The sequence below is a fragment of the Salminus brasiliensis genome, chromosome 10, assembly GCF_030463535.1.
Source record: "Salminus brasiliensis chromosome 10, fSalBra1.hap2, whole genome shotgun sequence".
In the NCBI taxonomy this organism is placed as follows: domain Eukaryota; kingdom Metazoa; phylum Chordata; class Actinopteri; order Characiformes; family Bryconidae; genus Salminus; species Salminus brasiliensis.
Window position 1 is genome coordinate 14914903 of NC_132887.1, and position 24090 is coordinate 14938992.

At 41.1% G+C, this 24090-nt stretch overlaps 1 protein-coding gene across 6 annotated transcripts in view; it reads right to left on the reverse strand.

Annotated features, from left to right (window-relative positions):
• The window catches only part of npas3 (neuronal PAS domain protein 3), a 248842-nt gene that overhangs the window by 22270 nt on the left and 202482 nt on the right, over window positions 1–24090 (reverse strand). For all 6 annotated transcript variants that reach the window (XM_072689401.1, XM_072689400.1, XM_072689399.1 and 3 more), the window contains one exon: window positions 20210–20387. In XM_072689401.1, coding sequence (XP_072545502.1) covers window positions 20210–20387 — 178 coding nt within the window. The remainder of the gene's footprint in view (window positions 1–20209; window positions 20388–24090) is intronic.

Genomic DNA, 24090 nt, shown 5'->3' on the forward strand with positions numbered 1-24090 from the left:
ATGATCATAGCGACCCTTCCGCCACTTTAAAAGTCTTAACAGATGACATACTATAAAACCCCTCAAAGGTGAAAGAAAACAATAAAAGTCAAACTATGCAACAGATTTTGTATCGATCCGCAGGAGCTGTAATGTAACTTTTCAAACAGGTTGCCATAATACTACCACTACAGAGCACATAGCAGAAGAAGAAGAGAAGCTTCTCCAGCAATATGAGTGATGGAGGATTTGCAGCATCATCATTAAAGACCTGATCCCTGAGATTAAGGCAGCAGATCAGCTACACAACAACCCGTGTGTGTTTTTACAACAGGATTCAGTTATTTACACAGCTGTATATTTGAAGTGCATAATGTGACTCATCTAACTACACACTCTGATGTTCTATGCTCAGTGAAAGCTAAAGTTAGCTTGCTACTACAGTTATGTGTCCCTGATCTAACTGCTGCACTATTTCAGGTGGAACAGAAACTTTGATTAAGACACCTTCAGAAGATGCTTCAGCCTCTTTTCAAACAGGCTCCTACTGGAATGTCAGTAAACACTATAAGAACTGTGTTCTTTGTTCTGTATTAGTTCATTAAGCCTGCAAAATGCAGGCTTTTGGGTGTGAGTTATGTTAATGCTGGTATTATTGATGTTTTTAATGTTACAACTAGACTCACGAAGTTACAAAATGTAGATCAACAAGTTAACAAAAATTGGCAAGCAGCTGATCGGAAATCATAATCTGAATTGGATTAGTGCGGCCCTAGATTGAAGCACACTGTCATGTTAATATATTTTCCACTAATTTGCTTGTTCCCCTCTCTTAGACAGCTTTTTTCTGAGTTAATACTACTTTTTAACCAAAATTCTGTTGCAATAACCTTAACAAATTTTTCTAGAAATAGATCAGACCTTAGCAAGAATCTGCTCCTCATATAAAACTGACAATATCTCAGATGACATTTTAAAAGGGGGGGTGGGGGTGGGGGGCATAATTTGTGTGAAAGCGTGGCAATTTATGGTTCGGAAGGCTCTGGAATTAATTTCCTTGATGAAACCTTTGGGAACAGATGTCTCTGGAAGTAAATGATGAGATTTTAAAAGTATTACTCTTCATGCAGTTGAGTGTTGACCATCAATAAAGCCTGGCAGGCTACAAGGTCCACTCTGTCCCTTTTTCCCCTCTCTCTCTGACAGCATAACACTCTCTCACACACAAGGCTGCACTTCTGGTCAAAACACGTGCGCTGTCCGCTCAGCCTTATGACTTATAGGCCCCGAGAAAGCTTGTCTACTCCAGCTAATATTCCTCAATTTACATTTATATAAATATTACCACCAATTCAGCAAGTCGGGTGTTTAACACACGGATAAATCACGGCTGCAGGCCATGACACTCACACACACACACACACACACACACACACACACACTGCTTTTTCTGCCATCTCACACCAGTGGAAGTGTGTTCTGGCCCTTTCTGATGAATGAGGGCATGGCTGTGTAAATTAGTAATGATGTATAATGCACACAGCTCTGTGCTAATTGAGAGGCACTGCTGGTGCTGGACTGAGAGCTGTGAGGAATTTTATATAGCGTGTACTGAGTAGGAACAGTGTGTTGTATAAGGAATGGTCTATGTTATAATGAAACACAATTCCTCTGTACATTAGGCATGTAAATACTGTGTATATGTAGTAATGTAAACATACTGTCCTCTGGAATGGGGTCTTACTTATGCATTACAGGATACTCAAAAATGTAAATCAATCTGGTAGTCTATAGAGAGCATGTTTTAAATTATAGTAGAGACACATACACACACACACACACACACACACACACAAACACATAAACAAACCCCTCAGCAGACTCCCAAGAGGCCTCTCTGTAACCATTGTATCTTTAGGTATGTGTGTAATGCCCCTGTTTCCATAGCAACCGCGCTTTGACATCCAGTACAATGTGGCGGACATGTACTCACACAATGTCACAGTATATCTCTGCTAAAGAGGCAGAGCATAAACACTCCAGCAAAAACTCTAGAGCCCTACAGAACGATCCGGATGGATGTGACCCGATTGTATAATGATACCTTTATGATATGTGAAGAGTTAGCATTCTGGGTGTCACCATTTCTTTAGCTTTCAGATGAAGAAGGACATATTATATTTGCACATTCTCTGACGTTAGAAAACAAACAACCAATAAAATATAAGAGAATAATATCAAGATTTTCTCTGATATTACATAGGGGCTCAAATGTGTACACCACTTGTCTAATTAAAATGAGAGCCATCAAAATGTGAGCTGAGAAGCTGACTTTGCTGAGAGAGAGAGCGGGGGAGAGAGAGAGAGAGGGGCTTGAAAAGAGCTTTTTCAATAGCGGTGAAGATCTCGCGGAAAACAGACAGCCCCCTGAGTCAGCATGCCAAGGTGTAATTGCAGCCTCTGATGAAGCCATGCATTTGCTGCTAAATGCTAGCATGAAGCGCTGCTGATAACCATAAACACGGGATATCAATTAGCTGCTGTTAACACTGCTTTAATTAGTCCCTCATCTGGAAAAGTAAAGCAATAATCAAATTTGGGGTTGTAAATGAATTTGAAAGTGCTCTAATTGAAGCACTCTTTTCTTCTCGAATCAAGGCGCACACATTTAGATTTATTTGTTGCTCGTTCTACATTAGTCTACAAGAGCCGATCCAAATGGTTTCGGGGTCATGTTTACTTAGGTTAATGGCGCCCGTGAATGCTCACCAATTTGAACGCAACACGGAGCCGGAACTCGATTATTTTGACATCAGCAGAAACGGCTATGTTTTTTTAGAACCCAGGAGAGATCAGCCTGCCACCGAGAGTTCCTGCAAACACTGTAACATTAACATTGAATTACAGGCTGTCGAACACGACAGCAGATATCTATTATCCTAAAGCAGGGAGAAAGTGCACGTGCAGCAATCTTCAGAGAGATCAGTCACATTACAGTTTGATGTTATTATGACAGCCAGAGGCAAGGCAAACTTGTGCACTGACAACGTTATTGACACAGACAAAGTGAACGCTCTCTCTGGCTTGTCACCCACCATAAAGCCTTGATGGGAGCGGAAGAAAAAAAAAAGGTGAATATCAATCAAAAGCTGAGCTTCGGCTACCGCTGTCCCTCTGCTTGGATTACTTCAGAGAGCAGATTAGGGCTTCTACATCTACAGACCGCAGTCGATGTGTCATCAAAAATGGCTGTACTAGGCCACTGAGTGGGCCATTGGGATCAGCAGATCATCAATGAGGGTCATACACTTTCTCTCTCACAGGGCATTGTAGGCTATGGAGGTCCGTTTTGAATGTTTTCCTGTAAGGCGCCAGGCCTGTCAGTGACCATGGCGCTGAGGATTTGAAAGGGACAGTCTCAGAGCAGAAGCATTGGTCAGATAACCCTTTGGCCCAGCCACATCTTCATCCTGTCTCTGCCTCTGAAAGAAGAGAAGGCCCGCTGGACTCATCCATTATTAATATGGTAATAGGGGTTCTGCCAGTGACAAGCTGGGCAGTTTTTATCTGTGGCGGGGTCACAGCAGCCCCTGAGTGTTGAAGGCCATTTGGTCAGCCACTCTAGCATGTAGTCAGCAGCCGTTTAATTTGGTCATATGATCAGCATGCAACAAACCAGCATAAATCAGTTTACTCACATTTATGCAGTTTGCCAGATGCTCTTATGCAAGATGACTTACAATTGAACCATTTGACAGAGGTTGGTCAATGTATCTAGGTGTTTTGCCCAAAGACTAGGAATGACACGATCCGTTGGTAAAGGACTAGGAAATGCTGTTCCAGGCATATCTTAATGGATAAGGGTTATCTTAAGATCAATCAAGTACTACTCTTTACCAAGAGTAGTAGAGACCAAGGCCAAGTGAGAAATGCATTAGTACTGTGTCTTTCACTCTCAATATTGTTAAAACAAAATATTCCTTTAACCAAAAGGAATACACATATTAACTTATGCACATAGTCCCCTACAGAATTAACTGATCAAGTACAGAAGTAATTGATCAAAAACTGAATTATAAGATGTTAAACACAATAATATTTGGAAATTTTAAGGCTAAAAGACAAGAAAATATATACAGAATATTCAGAATTAACTGGCAGCATTATTCATACTGTGTAGCTGTATTAAGTGTGAAAACACAAAGATTGGATTAGATGGCATCTGCACTGGCTAAACGTAATGTTAAAGTACTTGGGTCAAATCAGAGGATGTGGATCAAGAATTTCCTGGCAAGTGCTCCTCTAAGTATAAAAGGGGGGCTTTGGCTGGGCAAGGAATCGAACCCTACTCTGAAATGTGGAGGGCAGTGGCTTTGCCCACTTTGTCATACCAGCTATATGTTGTGCAAAATGTAATGAAAAAGGAGGCAGTTTGTTAATGACAAATGTTTACTATATATCACAATAAATGCAACAACAGTAAAAAAGACAGACCTAAATATAGTGATTTCTGGCCTGGCGTTAGAGGATAACGCAGCTGACACTGCCAGTCTTCATGATGCACATGGCTACATCTTTACATCACAAAATATCAATGTACTCATGTGCACAATACATCACACCTACTCATGTGCCACAGCTGAATTTGTGCAAGCAGCCGACATTACAGTTGGAGTGTCCTACAGTGCGTCTCTGAGGCAGTGAGAAGCAGGCGGCGGTTGGATTCAGGCTGAGCAGGTGGACCGGATGCAGCAGTAATAACACTTGTCACAGCGACGCATTCACGCTAAACTAATGAGCACTGAACCCAAGGGAGCAGCTGCCATACCACTGCACCCACTACACTAATACAGCCTGGATCATCACTGCAGTTACACATCTGCCTAACATCAGCTTTACACTCATTTTTGTTTCAATGATTATTAGGGGTCCAAGCACAAGTACTGGAACCATATTGTTCTTTTTCATCTGCACTAAAGTATGATGCGCAGCGAGGAGCATACGGTGTGGAAACATTAAATCTGGTCGAAAGCTGAAGTATCCACCCTGTTATGAGGTCAATTAAGAGACTTTAATCAACCTGATGGTGGCGCTACACTAAAGCACTTTAAGTACTCCCAGATATATCTCCTGATTGCTTTACTTATGGCAGGAAAGTCTGCAATTGTGCCATATGGATATTAACCCTAACTTGCATAATATATCCCCTACAGTGAATAAGTCCTAGACTATGGAGTTTGCATCAGATAAAGTAGCTAAAAGATCCTGGGTAGGCCAAACTGTCACTGCCAGATGCTGGCTAATGAAATATGGCCCATATTGACTAAGTGAGCTATATATAGAGAATGCAATATGTTTTTCCCTATATTTCTGACCATGCACCCACTATTTTATGGTATCTGTCCACCAGGAGGTGCTATATGTAATATATGGAAATATCTTTAGTGAATTACTAACTTGAGTAAGTAAAATATTCCATTCTTCAAATTGTTAGGCTATATTATGTTGGTTAGTCTACAAACCCCTACTCTAAATGATCTACACTGGTATAAAGTCAACAGCAGATTAGCCAATTACAGTGATGCTGTGTCTAGCATGTTGTTTCTACACATTTTTGCTTAGTTTCACACACACAAAAAAAGAGTCATTTGAAACAGTTAAGAATTGCAATGGGACAACGGATTTTAGATGGCCTGTTTAATGCTAAAATATAAGCTAAGCTTTAAAATCTACTGATTTATGCTTGTGAAAGAAGTAAAGACAGACAGTCAAGAAGAAGCAATTGGATCCCATTACAGTCTAAACAAAGCATTATTCTCATCTAGAAAACACACTCTCACCTACTGAGCTATAGAGAGAGGCGAGTCCACAAGCAGGAAAGGTCAGGCAGCTACAGAAAGGGAAAAAAGGAGATTGAAGTGCAACATGAAAATGCACTTATAAATCAAGTGCTTCTAATGGCATTCTAATTTAGGAGAGAGCCCTCAAAGCAGGTTGATAGAATTTGGCATGTCATTTTAGCCTTCCCCTCTCCCCTTTCCCTTAATCAAGTTGCAAGAAAGAGAGAGAGGGGAAGAGGATATGAGAGTGAATGATAGAAAGAGGAGAACAGAAAGAGAGAAACAAAAAGACAGAGGGGGTGTGTATGGTGAGAGAGTGAGAGAGAGAAACAGAGAGAGCGCGCGAGAGAGAGCGAGAGCACCCTCTACAGTGGAGGTTTCAGAGAGGTTGCAGCTGGCTGCCTTACTCTGAAATGTTCAAGCATGACTGACCCATTTCATCAGGTCTGTCAAAGCCTTGCACTGATACATGTTGACAACATTTAATCTTAAAAATTGAAAGAAATGAATTAATATGCAAATTCCATCAGCTTTGTAATAAAAATGTCCTTGACAAAACAGAGAACAGCACCCCAGAGGAGCAGTGTGAATTATCCCAGCTCCGCTGTTCCTCAAGTCAGTCTGAGGTACACAAGTCCACCAGGAAATCAGTGCGGATCTGACTTGGAAATAATTATGATGGAGGAACAAAACACTAGCAGGTTGAATAAATGGAACAACATGGGAAAAGGCCTGCTCCTCTTTGTTATTCACTTTGAATTAATAGGATTAGTTTGAGATCCATATACACCTAAAATCAACACCTTCCTATCAATGCGCACAGAAAGCGAGAGAGGTGGGGGTGGAGAGAGTGTGTGTGTGTGTGTGTGTGTGTGTGTGTCTGAATGCATGTGTGTATGTATTGCATGCATGCCATTACAAATTCAAGCATAGTGGGACACTACAGGGAAAAGCAGAGAGGTTTTCTCATTCTTTACAAGACGGAGCAATTCTGCAGGGACGGAATCTTACAAGACAAAGATTACCCATACAAAAGGAGCAGGTGGCTACAACCAGCTCTCTGGTGGAATTAGCTGAACTATGGGGCCTAATTATCTGTGGAAAGAGTGCGGTAAGGAGAGAAACTTCGCTGTTTGAAGGACAAATGATTAATTAAAAAGAACAGCTCACCTCCGTTTTGATCTTTGGACAAAACAGGGCACTCGAAATTCCCACTAGAGCGCTACCTTGGTCCAGCACACTAATAACAGTCACACAGCATATATGATGACCGGTAGCTAATGGCTTATCCAGTTAGAGGAGAAGATATACAAAAACAATACCTGCTGCTCATCCGTGTTCTTATTTAACCCAGCGAAATTTGCATTCAAAAAGGTGGAGATTCAAAAACCTTCTTCTACACGTTTGCTCTCATCAGTGTAATGTCTCGGCTTAACAAGAGCAGGTAGCATTTTAAATGGCGTAAAGACATGACATGATATGACAGCAAAGATATACACTGTGTGTCTAAATGTTTGTGCACACCCTACTAAGAAATGCATTCAGCTACTTTACGTTGTACCCATTGCTGATACAGATGTGTAAATGTACACACACACAGCTTGTCTCTGCCTTGTAGAGAAGTACTGCCCATAAAATAGGGCTCTCTGAAGTAGATAAACATGAACCGCTTGGCACCATGCCTAATGCCAGGTGTGGGCTAGAAGAGTATAAGGACCCCCAGCATTGAGCTGTGGAGCAGTGGAACTGCTCATCATCCTCTAGAATGATTGTGCTCCACCAAGTACTTTTGGGATGAGTTGGGGAGGAGATGGCGTGGTGATCATCCAACATCCTGACCTCACTAAATTTGCTTCTAAATGCAATCAAATCCTCACAGCAATGCTTTAAAGTCTAGTAGAAAGCCTTACCTGGACAAAGAACACTCTTTAATATCCTTGATTTTGGAATAAACAATAAATGAGCAGGTGTCCCAATATTTTTGTCCATGTAGTGTATGTTTTAGGGTCCTTCTTTCAAACAGGGTTGAGAAACCTTGGTCATGGAGTGCCGGGTTCCTGAACGGTTCCGTGCTGCTCCTGCTCTTGCACACCTGATTTACTTGTACTTTTTAATAATTAAAAAGTTTTACACCACAAAGGTGTGTTAGAGCAGGGGATTCAGCAAACTGTGCTAGCCTAGCCCTTGATTCCCCACCCCAGATTTACAGTTTCTGTTTATTCTTACTCTTTGTATATCAAATATTAGTGGAACTGTATAAAACACTCTATAAAGTACCAGAATGGTCCCTTATTTAAAAGCATGAGTAAAAAAAAATCCTCTCCACGAAGGCTTCAGTGAAGGACATCAGATCTGGAAGCTGGCAACACGTATTACATGTATTGATGCAGGAATCAGTCCAGTCCTTCTAAAGCAGAGTGAGCTCTCACTTTAATTTATCACACCACCACTTAAACTGTGTTTCATTTCTATCAGAGCCTTTATTCTCCTCTACCGGTACGCTGTTAGCCTACCCATGAAAACTCCTGCAACCCCACATCACTGCCCCTCTCTCTCTCTCTCGATTGCTCTCGCTCTCCCTTTCTCCCTCTCTGCTTCCTTGCAGCCATCCCTGAAAGATCAGAGCGGAGTGTAAAATAATGAAAAATGTGCAATCCTTGTGGGGCACTGCTTGTGCACATCCACCTCCGCCCAGGCATTCATCACTCGGCAGGTATTGTCAGTGAAAGTTTAATTGCATAAACACTCAGTAACTGTCCTGTCATATTTCTTGTCAGGCCGGATTCTCTCTCTGGGCTCACTATCGCACAAAACTATAATTGAATTGCTACCGAATCGCACCGGAGCCGAGGGGAGGAGAGCTTTATGAATAGAATTTGTTTCCTATCAGCAGGTCTGACAAATTGTCACGAGGAAAAGCAGGGCAGATAATTTCCCCGTTTATTGGGCAAAGACCTGTTAGCTGTTAGCCCTTATCTCGGCTGTGTTATAAGACCCAGTTAAACAAAAGTGTATATATATGAAACTGGGCAACAAAAGCAATTGCGCACAAAGACGCAAATAAGTCCATTATTTGCAGCGGGCGCTGATCTGAGAGATGAGTGGAGAGAGAGCTGCTGAAGGAGGAAGGGGGATATTGCAGGAGAGGTGTGTGAATAAGCGCTTCAGGAACGTGGTGACCCAGGCTGCCAGACAAGTGCCACTGCATTATAATGCCGCTCGTCAAAGCTGGGAGCGGCACTCGAACCACCAAACAATTTGTTTAGAAAAACACACCTGCAGTGCTGTGCTGTGCTGGACATAGATGTGGAGATCACGGTGGAAGTGTGTAGAGTTGCTGAACTACACTGTGCCCTGAAAAGAATTAAGCATTAAAGGAATACATAATTGTTTTCTGGCCTAGCCTCTCTTTAACACATCACTACATGTATTGAATGAACAGAAAAATCTTTGAATAGTGGAACCTTTTGATACTATATTAAAAAGAACCACATCAAATATCATTAAGTTCATTAAGATGTCTTCTACAAATATCGACTGCTTTTACTAAGGAGTGCTGCTTATGGTCCATCATATTGACTTCTATTATATGTGTCATTTCTACTGTGTTTTCCTTAAATACTAATGTTACACACATGCACATGCCCAAAGATTCCACTACAGCACACCAATCCTCATCCACTGACACATAAATAAATGCCATTTAACCTGTCATCCCCCACCAACCCAAAAACAAATAAATAAATCTGGTCTCTCTAACACAAACAGTGCAGACCCCGTCCAGAAATAATAATGATAAATAAAAAAAGGGCAGATGATGAATTACAGCCAGTAAAAAGCTCAGTAAAAGCCAGCTGCACGCACGTAAAGCACCGAGTTTCTCTGGGTTCCATTGAGAGTACCTCACCACGCTGAAGAGGCCTTTTTCCTTTTCCTGTGTGAACGAGGCTGCCAGCTTTACTCAGACACTTTCCCACCGCGCTGCTCACAGCGCTCTCTCTGCCTGGGAACCGGGGCCTAATGCGCCATGCCTACTCCACTTCTGCCGATAAAAAGCCCTTTCTGACAACCTTATCAGCTAAATAAGCTTAAATAAAACTGGCTTCTAATAGTCTGGAGACCGCTTGATCCCGCCTTTGTCTTTGGAAGCTCTGAAGCCTTCCTCCTCTAGTGATCTTGTACTTTCCCCGTGACAGAATTTTCAATCTTTTTAGGCCGGCTAAGCTGTCATTAGTTTCTGTGTTCCTCTCGGAGGATTGTTTAGCGAGTATTTCGGTACGGTTTGATACTGGGCGGCTCAGAGCGTGGGACCGGCGGGTGAAAGGCGCAGGCGGTTGAAAAGCTTGATAATGTCGTTCTTAAACGGTAGAGATGAGAGGCAGTCAGCTTCCCTTTAATGTGCAGGCAAGCGACACCCCAGTCTTTATAAACAGATATTTAACCTCCTCCTCTCCCTGTGGTGCAGATGCCTGTAAACCTCTCTTCTTATGCGTTGTTGAATTCTCACTTGCACTCCCACTCATTCAAACAGGTGAAGACATTCTGTCAAAAGTGCAGATTTGAAACTTTACCACAATAAGCAGTTCATTTATGTTGTGTGTATAAGTGGAATATTCACATTTTTTTGCTGTTTTCATTTGTTGTCATTAAAAGGCCAATATCCTACATTTTTCCTGCAGGTCATTTTTTCCTCTGAAATCCTTTTATGTGTTATTGTATTAATATTGTATCAAAAATCAATTAACTCATGTTTATGTGACCATTTCCTGACCTCTTGTTATGCACTAAACAGGTTGTATTTGTTAATACTGATAGACTTGAATGAGCTTGGTTCTGATTGTTGCCATGTCTTGTGTTTTATTCAATAAGCAGTCCCGGCTAAAACACTCCTAATAAAATCAGCATGGATAGGTGTGGCTAAACCTTATTAGAGGGACAGATTAGAACCTCTTTTAAAGAAGCAATGGGTGCAACTTTAAGCTGACATAAATGTCTAGTCCCTGTAGAGAAGTACTGCCAATAGAATAGGACTCTCTGGAGCAGATAAACATGAACCTATTGGCTCTGTGCCTATAGGGGTATAAAGCCCCTACTGCTTTAGTAGCTGTGGAACTGGAATGATGGTGCTTCATCCAATACTTTTGAGACGAATTGGGGAGTTAGGGATGAGGTGAGGTGGTGACCATCCACCATCCTGATCTTACTAAGACTCTTGTCACATAATACGGTCAAATTCTTACAGCAATGCTTCAAAATCTAGTAAAAAGCCTTTCCTGGACAGTAGAGACAGTTACTCCAACAAAGCAGGATAAACTCTTTAGTATTACCACTGATTTTAAAAGAAACAATGAATGAGCAGGTGTCTCAATACTTTTGTCCATATGGTATATGTTAAAATGCATTGTTTTCTATGATTTCAGAAAACAAGCTGTTGTAGCAGTTAGGTTTCCATTTATGGAACATATACCCATTCAGTACTTGCAACGTTTACATACAACATCACGCTCTTACATTTGGAAAAAAAGAAATACATCTGACATGGCCCCATTAAAACAAAAGCAAAGAAAGACTCTGTCTTTTAGCCATTTTGGAGCATTTCTTGAGCATTTCTATTATCTTTCATTCTGATACAATGCAAATGATAGTCACCGCATTTAAATCAGGTCAAAAAGTAAAAAACAGCAAAAGTAGAGATACAAGTTTTTATGTAATAGTGACAATATATATAAATGCACAGTGTAAACTGAATGTATAGCAAAACAACATCTTTCCCTCTCTTTCTAAGGCATAAGGACATGAAGTTCAGTCACTCATGTGCATACAAAACACAGTGTTATGTAATTTAAAATGAACTGCATGCAATGTTTTGAAGATGCTGGTCTTAAACACCTGCAGTATTTTAGAATATTACTGTGGGGCTTTCCTGAGAGTAATGCCCCACTGAGTCTGGAATATGAAATCTCTTTGCATAATGCTGGTTTGCATCTGTATATGGTTCCAGAAGACAACCACAGAGGTGCAAACATTTTCTGTGCGGCAAAGGACGAATAAACGATCAAAACACTCCATCATAGCCTAACCTCCATGTGAGAGACAGCCAGGATTGATGGGCGTTTCTTAAATCAAGTTATGCTTTCACAAGAGCCTTAATTTAAGGCTAAACTTAGGGCTTAGGATAAATGAACGCATCAGATGATTAAAACCATTTGTCTTAGTGAGCAGGATAGGCCCTTATTTATGGTGGCTAGATCATCAGCACGCCCAACACCATGCCCTGACAGAGAATCCATCCAGCTGAAGTGATAGGTACTTTCATAATTACCGAGTAACTTATGACTTTTCTTCCTGGCTGTGGAAAATTAACAAGCATTATGACTTTACTTTAGCAGGACTGTTATGGGGACTGAATTATGAAAGAGGCTGAGAGGCTCACTGTGAGTAAATTACACAAACACCATACAGGAGAAGTTATGGTTTTCATGGAGTCATCTTTAATTAAACCTGTGTTTATAGACCAGACAGTCAATGTCATTTACAACCACCTGAACATATGGATTGAGGGATGCACTGATACTGGGATTGACTCACAATCCCACGTACTGCTGATCTGCTGACAGCAATCATTCTTTATAAAATGTAGATTCATGTGAAATAGCATTACAAAGAAAAAAGACATTTTCCTCTGCAAGGTTACAAATTCTAAAAAGAATCAAATGCAGTTAATTTTGCGTACTTGCTCAGTGTACATCAGATATGATTCCGATGTATGGGTCAAAAATGTCAATCCATTTTTAAAGCAAATTTCTGGCCATATTGATATTAATATTGATACACTATGACTTTTTGTCAAGAATTAAAGATGTAATACTCCATCTGTTTTACTCAGTGTGCAACCATATGTTTACAACAACCCCATTATTTATTATTTAAATATTTAGCACAGTAGTATTATATTTATATAGATAAAGATCTTTAGTGCTGTATGAACCTGATTAGTTTAACCAGAATAGGTTCTGTAATGTCGTTTGTAAGGGATTTGACTGGCTGATCATTCAGTCTTAAACACCAAAGCCTGCATATACATAGCAGCAACATGTGGCGGGTACAAAATATTTAATAACAAAAACAACACATCACAAAAGTACTGGGACACCTGCTCATTTATGGTGTCTTCTGAAATCAAGGGTACTAAGAGTAAAAGAGTTTGTCCTGCTTTCCTGCTCTCATCACCAACTCCCCAGTTTCATCACCATCATTCCAGGGTATATACAGTTCCACCGTTCTTCAGCTCAACGCTGGGGGGCTTAACACCACTCTAGCCCATGCCCGCCTGCCATTAGACATGGTGCCAATAGGCTTATATTTATCTGCTCCAGAAAGTCCTATTCTATTGGCAATACTTCTCCACAGGGATTGGACAAGCTGTGTGTGTGCATTTGCACATTTGTGTCAGCAATGTGTCAGCATTCATTAGAAGGTGTGTTCACAAACATTTTCAGTGTATATCTGTGGTGATATTTTGTTACACTTAGATTTTTATTAGAAACAAAACAAAGCACAAATCTGAGAAGGCTCTGCTCTTCTTATCCAGCCTGGTTTGGGCTTCCAGCAGCAGGTTCGGGTTAGAGGACAGCCCTGTTTCTGCCTCATCCTGAGGGATTCTCCTGAGCAATAAAGGAGTGTGCAGTGGGCTCAGAGCAGCGCTCCGACTGCCGCCCTCTCGCAGCTCATCTCTGCTCTGAGAATAGTAGAAATCCCCTCCGCCATCTGTGATTGGAAACTGCCAGCAGAAAAAAAATCAAGCCTCAAATCCCCAAATCTGTGCGGCAGTCATGTCTCGTGTAATAAATGATATCGGAAAACAAATGTATACATTTTGCTGAGGACGGCGGCAGGCGTTTGCCGCCTGCCATTAGCATTTCCATTTGGAACATAGGAGACGAAGCCTGCTCGGCTGATTTTAGCAGGTGGGGGCTATAGATGAGCGGAGCGGCCAGCCCAGCAGATACTGATGTTTATTTAATTGAACACACTCCTTGCCTGACAGAAAGGCAGATGGACAAAAGGATCAGATTTGCATTCTTAATCAAAACGAGACGTGAGCGAGAATAAATGGAAGCAGTTGTTGTTTCGCACAAACAAATGAAGACAACGATGAATTTGCAGCCGCGCTACAATAAGAAAAAAAACAACAACAACTAGATGGCCACCACCGAACATCACTGCTCCTACATACTGGGAAATGTGGTCAGTTCACCCATGGGTATGTCATTCTGAACATCATGCTACATAGATTGAGCCAAGAAGTACACCCTAATATAACACACTCTAATCTTCAGCTGTACCCACTTAACTCTGTGTAGTGTTCACACATGAAGCAGAACAGGCTCCGTAACGTACAGACTGCAGAGACGAGGTGAGCTGACACCAGAATTCTAAAGTGAAGGCCACTGTGGAGGATTAGTGCTCTCTCTTTCTCTCTCTCTCTCTCTCTCTCTCTCTCTCTCTCTCTCTCTCTCTCTCTCAGGGTTTTATAAGGAGGAGCAGAGACTACTCTTATTAAAAATAACATATAGACAAAAGTATTGGGACACCTGCTTATTCACTGTGTCTTCCAAAATCATGTGTACTAAAAAGAGTTCATTCTGCTTTTGTTGGAGTCTTTACTGTCCAGGGAAGGCTTTCTACCACACTTTGGAACATTGCTGCAAGGATTTGTTTGCATTCAGAATCAAGAGCATTGATGGTGGATGATGGATGGTCGCCACCTCACCTTATTCCCAACTCCCCAGCTCATTCCTAAAAGTACTGAATGAAGCACCATTATTCCAGAGAACACGGTTCCACTGCTCCACAACTCAATGCTAGGGGTCTTTTACCCCTCTAGCGCATGCCTGGCATTAGGCATGGAGCCAATAGGTGCATTGTTATTTGCTCTGGAACATGTAGTCAGAGCAGTTTCTACAACATTCTTTTTAAATAGATTTAAAACAGACATGAGATGTTTGGCAGACACATGGCAGACTCTCTGACTGTAGATACACCTGACACCGAAACATACAGCTCAACACACACACTTTCACCTCAGCCAGAACGGGCTGAAGCACTGGGGTCTGCTTGAGTGTGTGATGGATTGAAGAAATGTCAGATGAGTTCGAACGTGACCCCATTGGCTGGGTCAGTCTGAGCAAAATCAATATGTTTGAGCTGCAGACCTCTGTGGCTTCGGATTTCAATTAAAACTCCAGCAACAGTTTTGGTCATGTGATCATTTCTGACCACTTTATTCCAGGCATGCTATGGAGTGCTCTGTGGTGAACTGGTTACATTTTTTAGATCTGTAGACCTGTGTATGTTTTCAGAGCATGTATGTGGGGGTGTTGGTGTCGTTTTTAAAAAAAATACTGTCCAAATAAAGAGTGCCTGAAAATGTGATGCCTTATGTTAATAAGTAACTGTACAGCTTATCAGAACATTCACCAATATGAAGACATGATAACTGAGACTTTAGTCTTTAGAAGTCTTTTTGCTGCACTGAACTCTTAGCAGGACAGAAACCACACTAACCCAAGATTAATGCATTAAAGAAAGCTACAACAATACAATAAGACACATTACTATATAATATGATGTAAAGTACAGCTGGAGCCCTACTGAATAATAACTGAAGCATTGGCCAAGAGGTTAACTTTGTCAAGACAAACTACAAACTTTAACTGGGCGGTTCTCCACTAATGCTACAACTTAAACGTGTGTGTGTCCATGACAAGCAGACCCTGCTGACAGGTGGATCAGACTAATGTCGGCTCTCTGTGGGCACTAATCCCATTATTTGTATTCTGGGAGAGTACAAATGTCTCCTTTGACCCCTGACTCCACTTCTCAAGGACACTTCTTCGCTCGTGGTTACACCTTCAGCGTAGTGAGCGGGAATCACCAGGGAGATCCGGCGGCTACAGCAGCCTTGTCCAGCCCACAGAGACCAGGCCGGGGGCAATGACCTCTTCTGGCTGCTGCTGCTGTCTGACCGGGCCACATGTGGAGTGGTCAAGCTAGCTCAACTTTTGGTCCTTTTTTTTTGTTTTTAAACACCCTGGCACATTTTCATATGAAATAATCAATTTCAGAATGGAACTGAAAAAGCTCAAGAAGATTAAATGCATACTTTTAGTGACCTGTAGCTTGATTCACCCCACATCCACCATGTCCATGTTGTTCACATATGTGTGTGTGCTAACAACCTGTAGAACTTATTAATAAAAGCATTATAATAATAATAATAATAATAATAATAATAATTATTATTATTATTAATTAATTAATTTATTTATTTATTTTTATTATTATTCTATATATTGCAAAATCTACATTGGTTCTATTCTACTTCTATTCTATTATAGCCATAATCCCTACATTTAAGATGTTGTAAGCGTTATTGTATAATTGCTCTGTCAGGCCTACACTCAAAAATCTTGCAACATCTTAAAAACAGATCGTGACTCTAAGAAAAGGACGGCAAAGCCTTTTTCCTAGCTCACACTACAATGTGAATTCAGTGAATGGAGCAGGGGCAAAGATGTCTGGGTGCTGCTGATGTCGTAGGACACCTACCGTACTACTGACACTGCTGACATTACAGCTCACTGGCTATTACAGAACATCTAGAACTAGACACATATGTGTTTATAAGTATATATATATATATATATATATATATATATATATATATATATATATATATATATATATGTGTGTGTGTGTGTGTGTGTGTGTGTGTGTGTGTGTGAGTGTAATTGTATGTGTTGGGGTTGTGGGTATTACTCTGCTTTGACAGGCCCAGATTCGGAGGCCTGGTGGAAAAGAGCTCCATTTGCATTTCAAATGTCACACTCAGCAGCAGACACCTGTTCAGAGCTAGAGGAGGATGCACACAAATCAAAGGTCTAACCCTGCGGGAGAGGCAGGATCACCCTGTCCAAAGGCTATCCCTGCACAGGCGTCTGGGGATACCACTGCAGCCCTGCATCTAAACACAGTCACCTCTTGACACGCAGCTGCACTCCTTAGACAGGCATGTAATAACTATGGACAGCACTGAAGTCGTTTTCAAGAGCTGTACAAAAGACTAGTCCATATATAGTTCTGTTTTCCTTTTGCACTATCATAGTCTGACAGCAATCACTTTCAGGAGTGACCACAGCCTTTACAGTTTACACATCTCAAATAGTCCATCCAGTATAGGCCTTGTTTCAATCGCAGGTTAAGGTTGACCAAGACCTTATAAATCTGACCTGCCAAAAAAAACAGTAGAATCATGGACTCAGAGCAGCCGAACTCATCAGAATCTCCATTGTAGCTGGGGGGCGGGACAAAAGACAGTCAAACTCAGTGGCAGAACCAGGGGGTGAGATTTCTCCAATGAAAACCAGTGCACTTCTAATTTGCCAAGGGGACTGCCTCATCTCGCTAATTTGTGTTTTTACAGTAACGTACACTTCACCACATTTTATGTTTCACGATGTATAAAATGTACTAAATGCCAATCACAGTATTTCACTGCTACTTCACTAAGATAGGACTAGATGTTCTTCAATGATGTTAGCTAGCACAGTGTGAACCTGCAGGTTGAAAACAAGCACTGACACTGACACTGAAACCTTCCTGACATTGTTCTTCACATCATACCTGACAGGCTGTATGTGGAGCTGAGAAAAGTGCCCCAGTTACCTTTCATCAGTCAGAGATTTGATCCTGGACTGTATGTAATGTGAACCGTTACTTCAAATGAGTTTGTCAACCCTGCCCTAGACTATGAAAATTGAACCACTGCAAAATGGATGTCTAACCACAGGGTCTAGATTTGAATTAGAAGACAGAAATATCTGACTTTCCTTCTTTCAGCTTTTTAAGAAATGAAGCCAGGTTGTTGCTCTAAAAGCACAGAGCAGCCTTTGTTGTAATGAAACTAAAGAGAAAACAAATACATCCATCAGCTGAGCAGCAGTTGGAGGAGACTGCCCAGGCCTCTTTAAGTTCCAGAGCAGCAAAATGGATTCCAATCAATATGTTACTCCTTGGTGAGCCATCAGCCAGCCCAACGACCAGAAAAGGATTGGAAAAGAAGCCGCCAATTGTGCACTTTTAAATCACACATAATCAGCCTTCAGCAGTGATTCTCCATAAAGTCTGCACTGAACATGTTTGCTTTGTTGGTTATATTAATACACATTACCTCTAAAGCCTAATTAAACACGTCTGGATTTAATCGGATTTAATTTTTATTTTCTATATTAAATAAAAATGATAAACTATCCGTAAACACGCACAACAAAGCAAGCGAGCGCGCTTTTAGTAATGTCTCTATGCTGAATTAAATTGGACATGATGTCACAGGCTGCGGCTGGCATTTCTGGATTCATCTTATTGCAAATGAAGCTGGCAGCGTTCTCTTTTATTAATGCATCTACAAGCGCACAAACAGAGCTGACTTTCATCCTCATCAAAGGACTTCTGTTGACAAACATCGGGATTACTATCTTCAGGAAAAATACGGCCATATTTACCGCTTTATTACGGACGTGACGTGCCCTTGAGAGAGAAGATGGCAATGAAACGAAGCGCGGAAGGGGGGGGGGGGCTCTTGTGTCTTTGCAGTGCCAGATATTTAAACAAGGCTGTTGATAACACAATTTAGCTTTGCAGGTAGAGCAGAGGTGACATCTCACCCAGAGTAGAAGGGAGGAGGAGGCAAACGCATGGGACAGAACAGGAAAGGGAGGTGACACGAGGTGAAAAAGCTTCTTTGGGGGTAACTTAGCAGCTGCTTATGCTTTCGTTTGGAAAAAGAGAGAGAGAGGAAGATGGGGATGGGGGTGGGGACATGTTGGGTGCCCTTTGTCTGATTCTACAGCACATTCATAATGAGTCTCTGTGTACACAAATAAATCTCAATGTCAGAGACCCCCCTCCCACCCCCCCTTTAAAGTGCTTCTCTCTCACTACTGCCAAGAAATTAACATTGGGAAGCACTTCTATACAGAACATAACCCCCTACCCTACACACACACACACACACAAAACCCCCATTCCACCAGTGTGAAATATCTGCTGGCAAAAAAAAGCCACGAAAAGGACAAAACCACAAATGTGGAACTTCAATTAATTTAAAGCCCCAATCAGCAAAGAATAAATCCTTGGCAGATCTAATTACTGAGGCTCTCCGAAGACCCGGACCGAACAGCCAATCTCCCTTCTGTTTGAACAGCTTGATGAACTAAGGGACTGATGGATATCAAGTCATTTTGTTTAATTTATAAATGGATTTTCCCCTAATACTTAAATTATCATCAGTACAACACAATGAAAATGGGAACATTTGGAAGGCAAAGTCTATAACCGCCCTGAAAGGAATTCCAATGAGGAATGTCACTTCTTTTCATTTCTTCTATACAATTCCTCTAATTAAATTCCGGGCCAGAGTAAAGCCTGTGTTACAGTGCAGCCGGCACAGCTTTTCCCCCTCGAGAATTTGGGGCAGAGTTGAAGACACTCATCAGGCGTATCATGTCACACACATACACACACACACACTCAGCTACACACATCCACTTCTGGCCAAGATTTTAAAAAGTCAGCCATTGGTCTTAATGCATGGCTTCACACAGTTTTTAGAAAGCATGAACTCAGTCAGGGGAATGAGACACTCTGGATTTTAGTAGATTTGTTTGTTTTTGTCTCTCCTTCTCTTTTCTCTTCTTCCTTTTAGATTTGTTTTAATCAAATGTGACATATGACACACTAGATAAAAGCCAGCCACTCAATTATGGGCCTCAATAATAACAGATGAAGCGATAAGAGACGTTCAGCTGATGCAAAATCATGAATTACATTTGTAACACTTACAGTGATCATCTTACACTGAGATTCTGACAACTGAATGCATTAGTCAAACCGCTGTAACTATGAAGAACTTGAAGACATTTATATCAGGCTACATGTCCTAAAGCATGGTGTGACAGGCCTGTTGAAGGATCTCTGATCAACTCCTGCTCCACTATAATTAGTTCTTTACGCCAATGTCTTATTGTCCAGTACACTAGGCCCTGTCAGGGTTTTTCCAGTGCTCTGTTATTTATTGTTGACATTAATGTAATCATATAACACTAGTGTTATGATCAGAAACCAACAGAAAATGTTGAAAGTAAAAATAATTTTTTTAATCATTGCAACCATTTAATCATAAGATGTCAGAATCTTCATGCATTTCTATTATTTGTATATTTGCTCTTCAAAAAAATGGGAAAATATACACTCACACACACACCAGGTCACACCTGATTCCAGATTGCCCAAGTCCACATCTATAAACAGGCAGCAGCGGTAGTTCTTACCTGGCTCTGGGGTTTCAGAGTGGGAGGAGGAGGAGGCGGAACTGGCACCATCTTCAGCCCCGCCTCCCTGAGACAGCAGCCCTCGGCCTGGGGGAAACTTCATCCCCAGCTGCTCTGCCAGCTCCACCTGATCACCAGGGTGAACATAATCAAACACACTGCTGCCTGTCAACTCCACCTGCAGAGAGAGAGAGAGAGAGAGAGATTAGATTAAATGCTTTTTTTTATTGTGGCCACTGAAATTATACTGAAAACATTATTTGTTAGATGACGATAGAGGGTTGACGATAGTGGAAGCCATTTTTGGTGCTATATAAAACAATTTTTTATTGGCACTTTAAAAAAGGTTTTATTAAAAACATCCACAAACATTTTTCCACCAATGTAAGGAACCCTCTCTCTCTCTCTAACATATCATTTAAATGCTTATTTGAGTTGTCACATGGTTCTATATAGAAACACTTTTATTGAAGAACTGTTTTAAAGTATCTCATTTAAGGCCAGGCAGATATTTTGGTAGGCCAATAAAAATGGCTAATATCAAAGCCCTGCCAATCCATCACTATTAGTAAAAATCCAGTTGATAAAGCACCAATGTTTAGTGTGTTGGCCTCCGACGTGCGAAAATTCCCACATTCTTTATGACTCATGCATTCATGTTCTTCCACCAGTCTTTATTAATATTGCTCATCTGGTAATCCTCACCTACAAACAGCAACATAAGCTGTATTTATACATTTGAATACAAACTTTCATTATGGCCAAACAACAAAAGCATGTAATATACATATTTACACTTCTTCAGTAATCAGTATTTGTCATAACAGTTTCATATTAGTCAGGCCCTAGTTCCCAGTGACTAACACTGTTTAATACTCTTTTAGTTTTGAAAAGACACAGCATTTACAGCTGATGCAGGCCCCCTTTCCCTCCTGAGGACTTACTCTGCCCACTGAGATACTTCTCTCCCTCAACATGGCACTTTGGCACCAAGAGCTTACAGATGAAAAGAAATACTGAAGGTAAAACCAGTAAACAGCCGTGGCAGTGAGCTGAGGGGAAAGGGTTTACTGTTGTTAATTAGGGATGACATGAAAAACCAGCAGGCAGTTAAAGCATCTCTGGCACTGGCACAGTCCTGCGTGTCTTAAATATCCCATTGTTTCGTCTCCCAGCTCTTTCAATAGTACTTGGCCTGCTCTGCACGCTGATCAGGTCGCAGTCTGCAGGGATGTTAGGATTACATGAGAATAATCCCTTTAATGTCCAATCCTTCAAAGCAATTTAGCCCCTCAGAAACGACTGTTTTAGCCTGAAACAATGTTCACAGAAAGGAAGTGATGACAATTTAAGAGTTGTGGCATGTAGGCACAAGTTCAGAGGAGCAGAAAACAACAATATAACAATAGCATAAAGTTACGTTAAGCTAATTATCTCCATACAGAAAGCGAACTAGGTCTTGAATGTAGGGGTATGGCGGATAATCGTCTTAGTCGACTATAACCGAAAACCAAATTAGTTGGCAGTAAATTTAATAGTCGATTAGTTGGTGGGGTCATCATGCGTGTTTCTCAAACTAGGAATGCACGCCAAGATTTAAACTATAACAGTGTGGAATACAGTTTTACTGTTTATAGTAATAATTCCCTTAATCTGGACTTAAAAGCTGATAGATACATCAAAGTTCTTTGCTAATCGAGAAATTTATAATCTGAATAATCAATTAATCAATAATTGATAGATAATCTGACTATCAAAACAGTCGCTTGTTGCTTTCAGCCCTATTGGAATGTAGGAAAGACAATTAATAAAAGCACTGCGATGTAAAACACACCATTACAGAGTATATATACACTAGCTGGTGTTGGTGTTGCTGGGCTGTTTTGCTGACCCAGTGGAAATGGTGTGTTGTGAATGTGTAGAGGATTAAACATTTAAGAGCATAGAGCAGCCATGAGGGCGAGCTCTCTTCATTCCCCTTTCTTAGCATCTACACACACAACACACAGATACACACGTCTGCAATGTCTCCTAACTGTCAGCTCAAATTCCAGCTTTTTAGCTACGTACACAAAAAACAAATCCAGAGATGTTACTTATGACGCCAGCAACTAAACTAAATTAACACAATGCCAACATGAAACCAACACGAACAGTGGAGGCAGTATTACACAGTGTGACATTACATCAGCAGAAGACTCTTTCTGCACAACAGTACAGTCTCAGCCTCAGTTGTGCTTATTATTTTTTTTTTGGTGCTAAATCAAAAGTCGCTTAGTAGGGGATGTTTCAGCCCTGATCCGTCCATAGTATTTAAGCCTTAAGGGCATGTAGATGATAATGTGATAAATGCTTCTAGCGTAGCTGCTGTGTACAATATACACACCGTTGTATACACGTACTGTATATGCAGCCCTTACTCATTACTAAGTAGTTCATCATAGCTGTCATGCAAAAACCTTGTTTCCTTGAGGAAAAATCTCTGTTTTTTTCAATAAGCGTCGATGTAGTAAGCTTTACTTTCAGGTTGTTTTGGAGCATTTCTATTGGTCCAATCAAAAACAAATTGTAGTAAAAGTAGGGCCAGTTTTTGGTCATGATTGTGAACTACTGCATTTGAAAAGTTACTATAACTGAAATGTAATGCTGTTGTTTTTACACATGCAGTCTGCTGTAGTGCTGAATGTGCTGTAGAATTATGCAGTGTGTACTTGTTTAACCTAGACTGCAGGATTGAACAGGTTCTCAGGCTGACCTGCTTGCACTCCCTCAGCTCACTCATTTTACAGCTCAACCCCAACTGTAAATTACACAGCAATCCACAGCAGCACACAGCAAAACAGAGCAGTGCCTCAGAGGAGGCCTTGTGCACTTTCTCTGTCTGTATATATATATATATATATATATATATATATATATATATATATATATATATATATATATATATATAGTATGTGTGTGTGTGCTTCTCACAATATAGTATTACTATTTATTTCAGGCATCAAAGCAGAAGGCACGTTAGCACTAAGACCTTCTGGATTTCGCTCTGAAAGACTGACTGTTCTGCCTGCATCTGCCGGACTGGAGAACTGCGGATTCTTTTTGAAGAACTGATGAGGTGGGGCGAGGATTTTCGTCCGGCTTACAAATGCTCAGAGCTCAATTCAAACAAAAGGCAGAGCGAGCCTCTCTCATAAAGTGGAGAGAAGCATTTTACAACTGTGTTTAACCTTGAGAGCCAAACAGCAGCACGGATTACGATGATGGGAGGAATGATAGCGATTCAAATGAGTAATTGGATTAAAGTTGAATAATAAGAGAGATGACAGTGTGTCTGTGCGAGAATGACAGTGCGCTGAATACATTACACAGAGTGCTTTAAAAAATCTATTTCGGAATGGAGATGAAATGCCAAAGCTATCTCTCTTTCCCAGGCTTTGCGCGGACAAACCTTTTGTATCTATTATAATTCATGAACACGGCCCCGTCGACTATTTTAACTGTATTAGAATGAGCCTACTTTTCAACACAAGTGCTTCCACAAAGCACTCGTCCAGCCTTGTTCGTGGTGATGGGGAGATGGGGGTGGGGGGTGTGGGGGGTTAAGGCTGTGGAAAATAATACCAGGTCTAATATTCATTGTGCGGCGGGCGGATGCGGTAAAGTACCAGTGTTGTGCGTTACAAGAGAGCAGCAGATTATACTCTGTGATTGCAAAAAGGACACTTGGATTACGGCTGGAGCTTTTGCATTGTAAATGAGGCGGCGCTCGCTGGAGAAGGGGCATAGGCAGCGCCCTCAGTAACACGTTTATTCTGTAGAAGGTCACTCAATAAGAGCCACAACCCCCGCCTTCCTCTCTCCTCCGGCTTATTAAGACT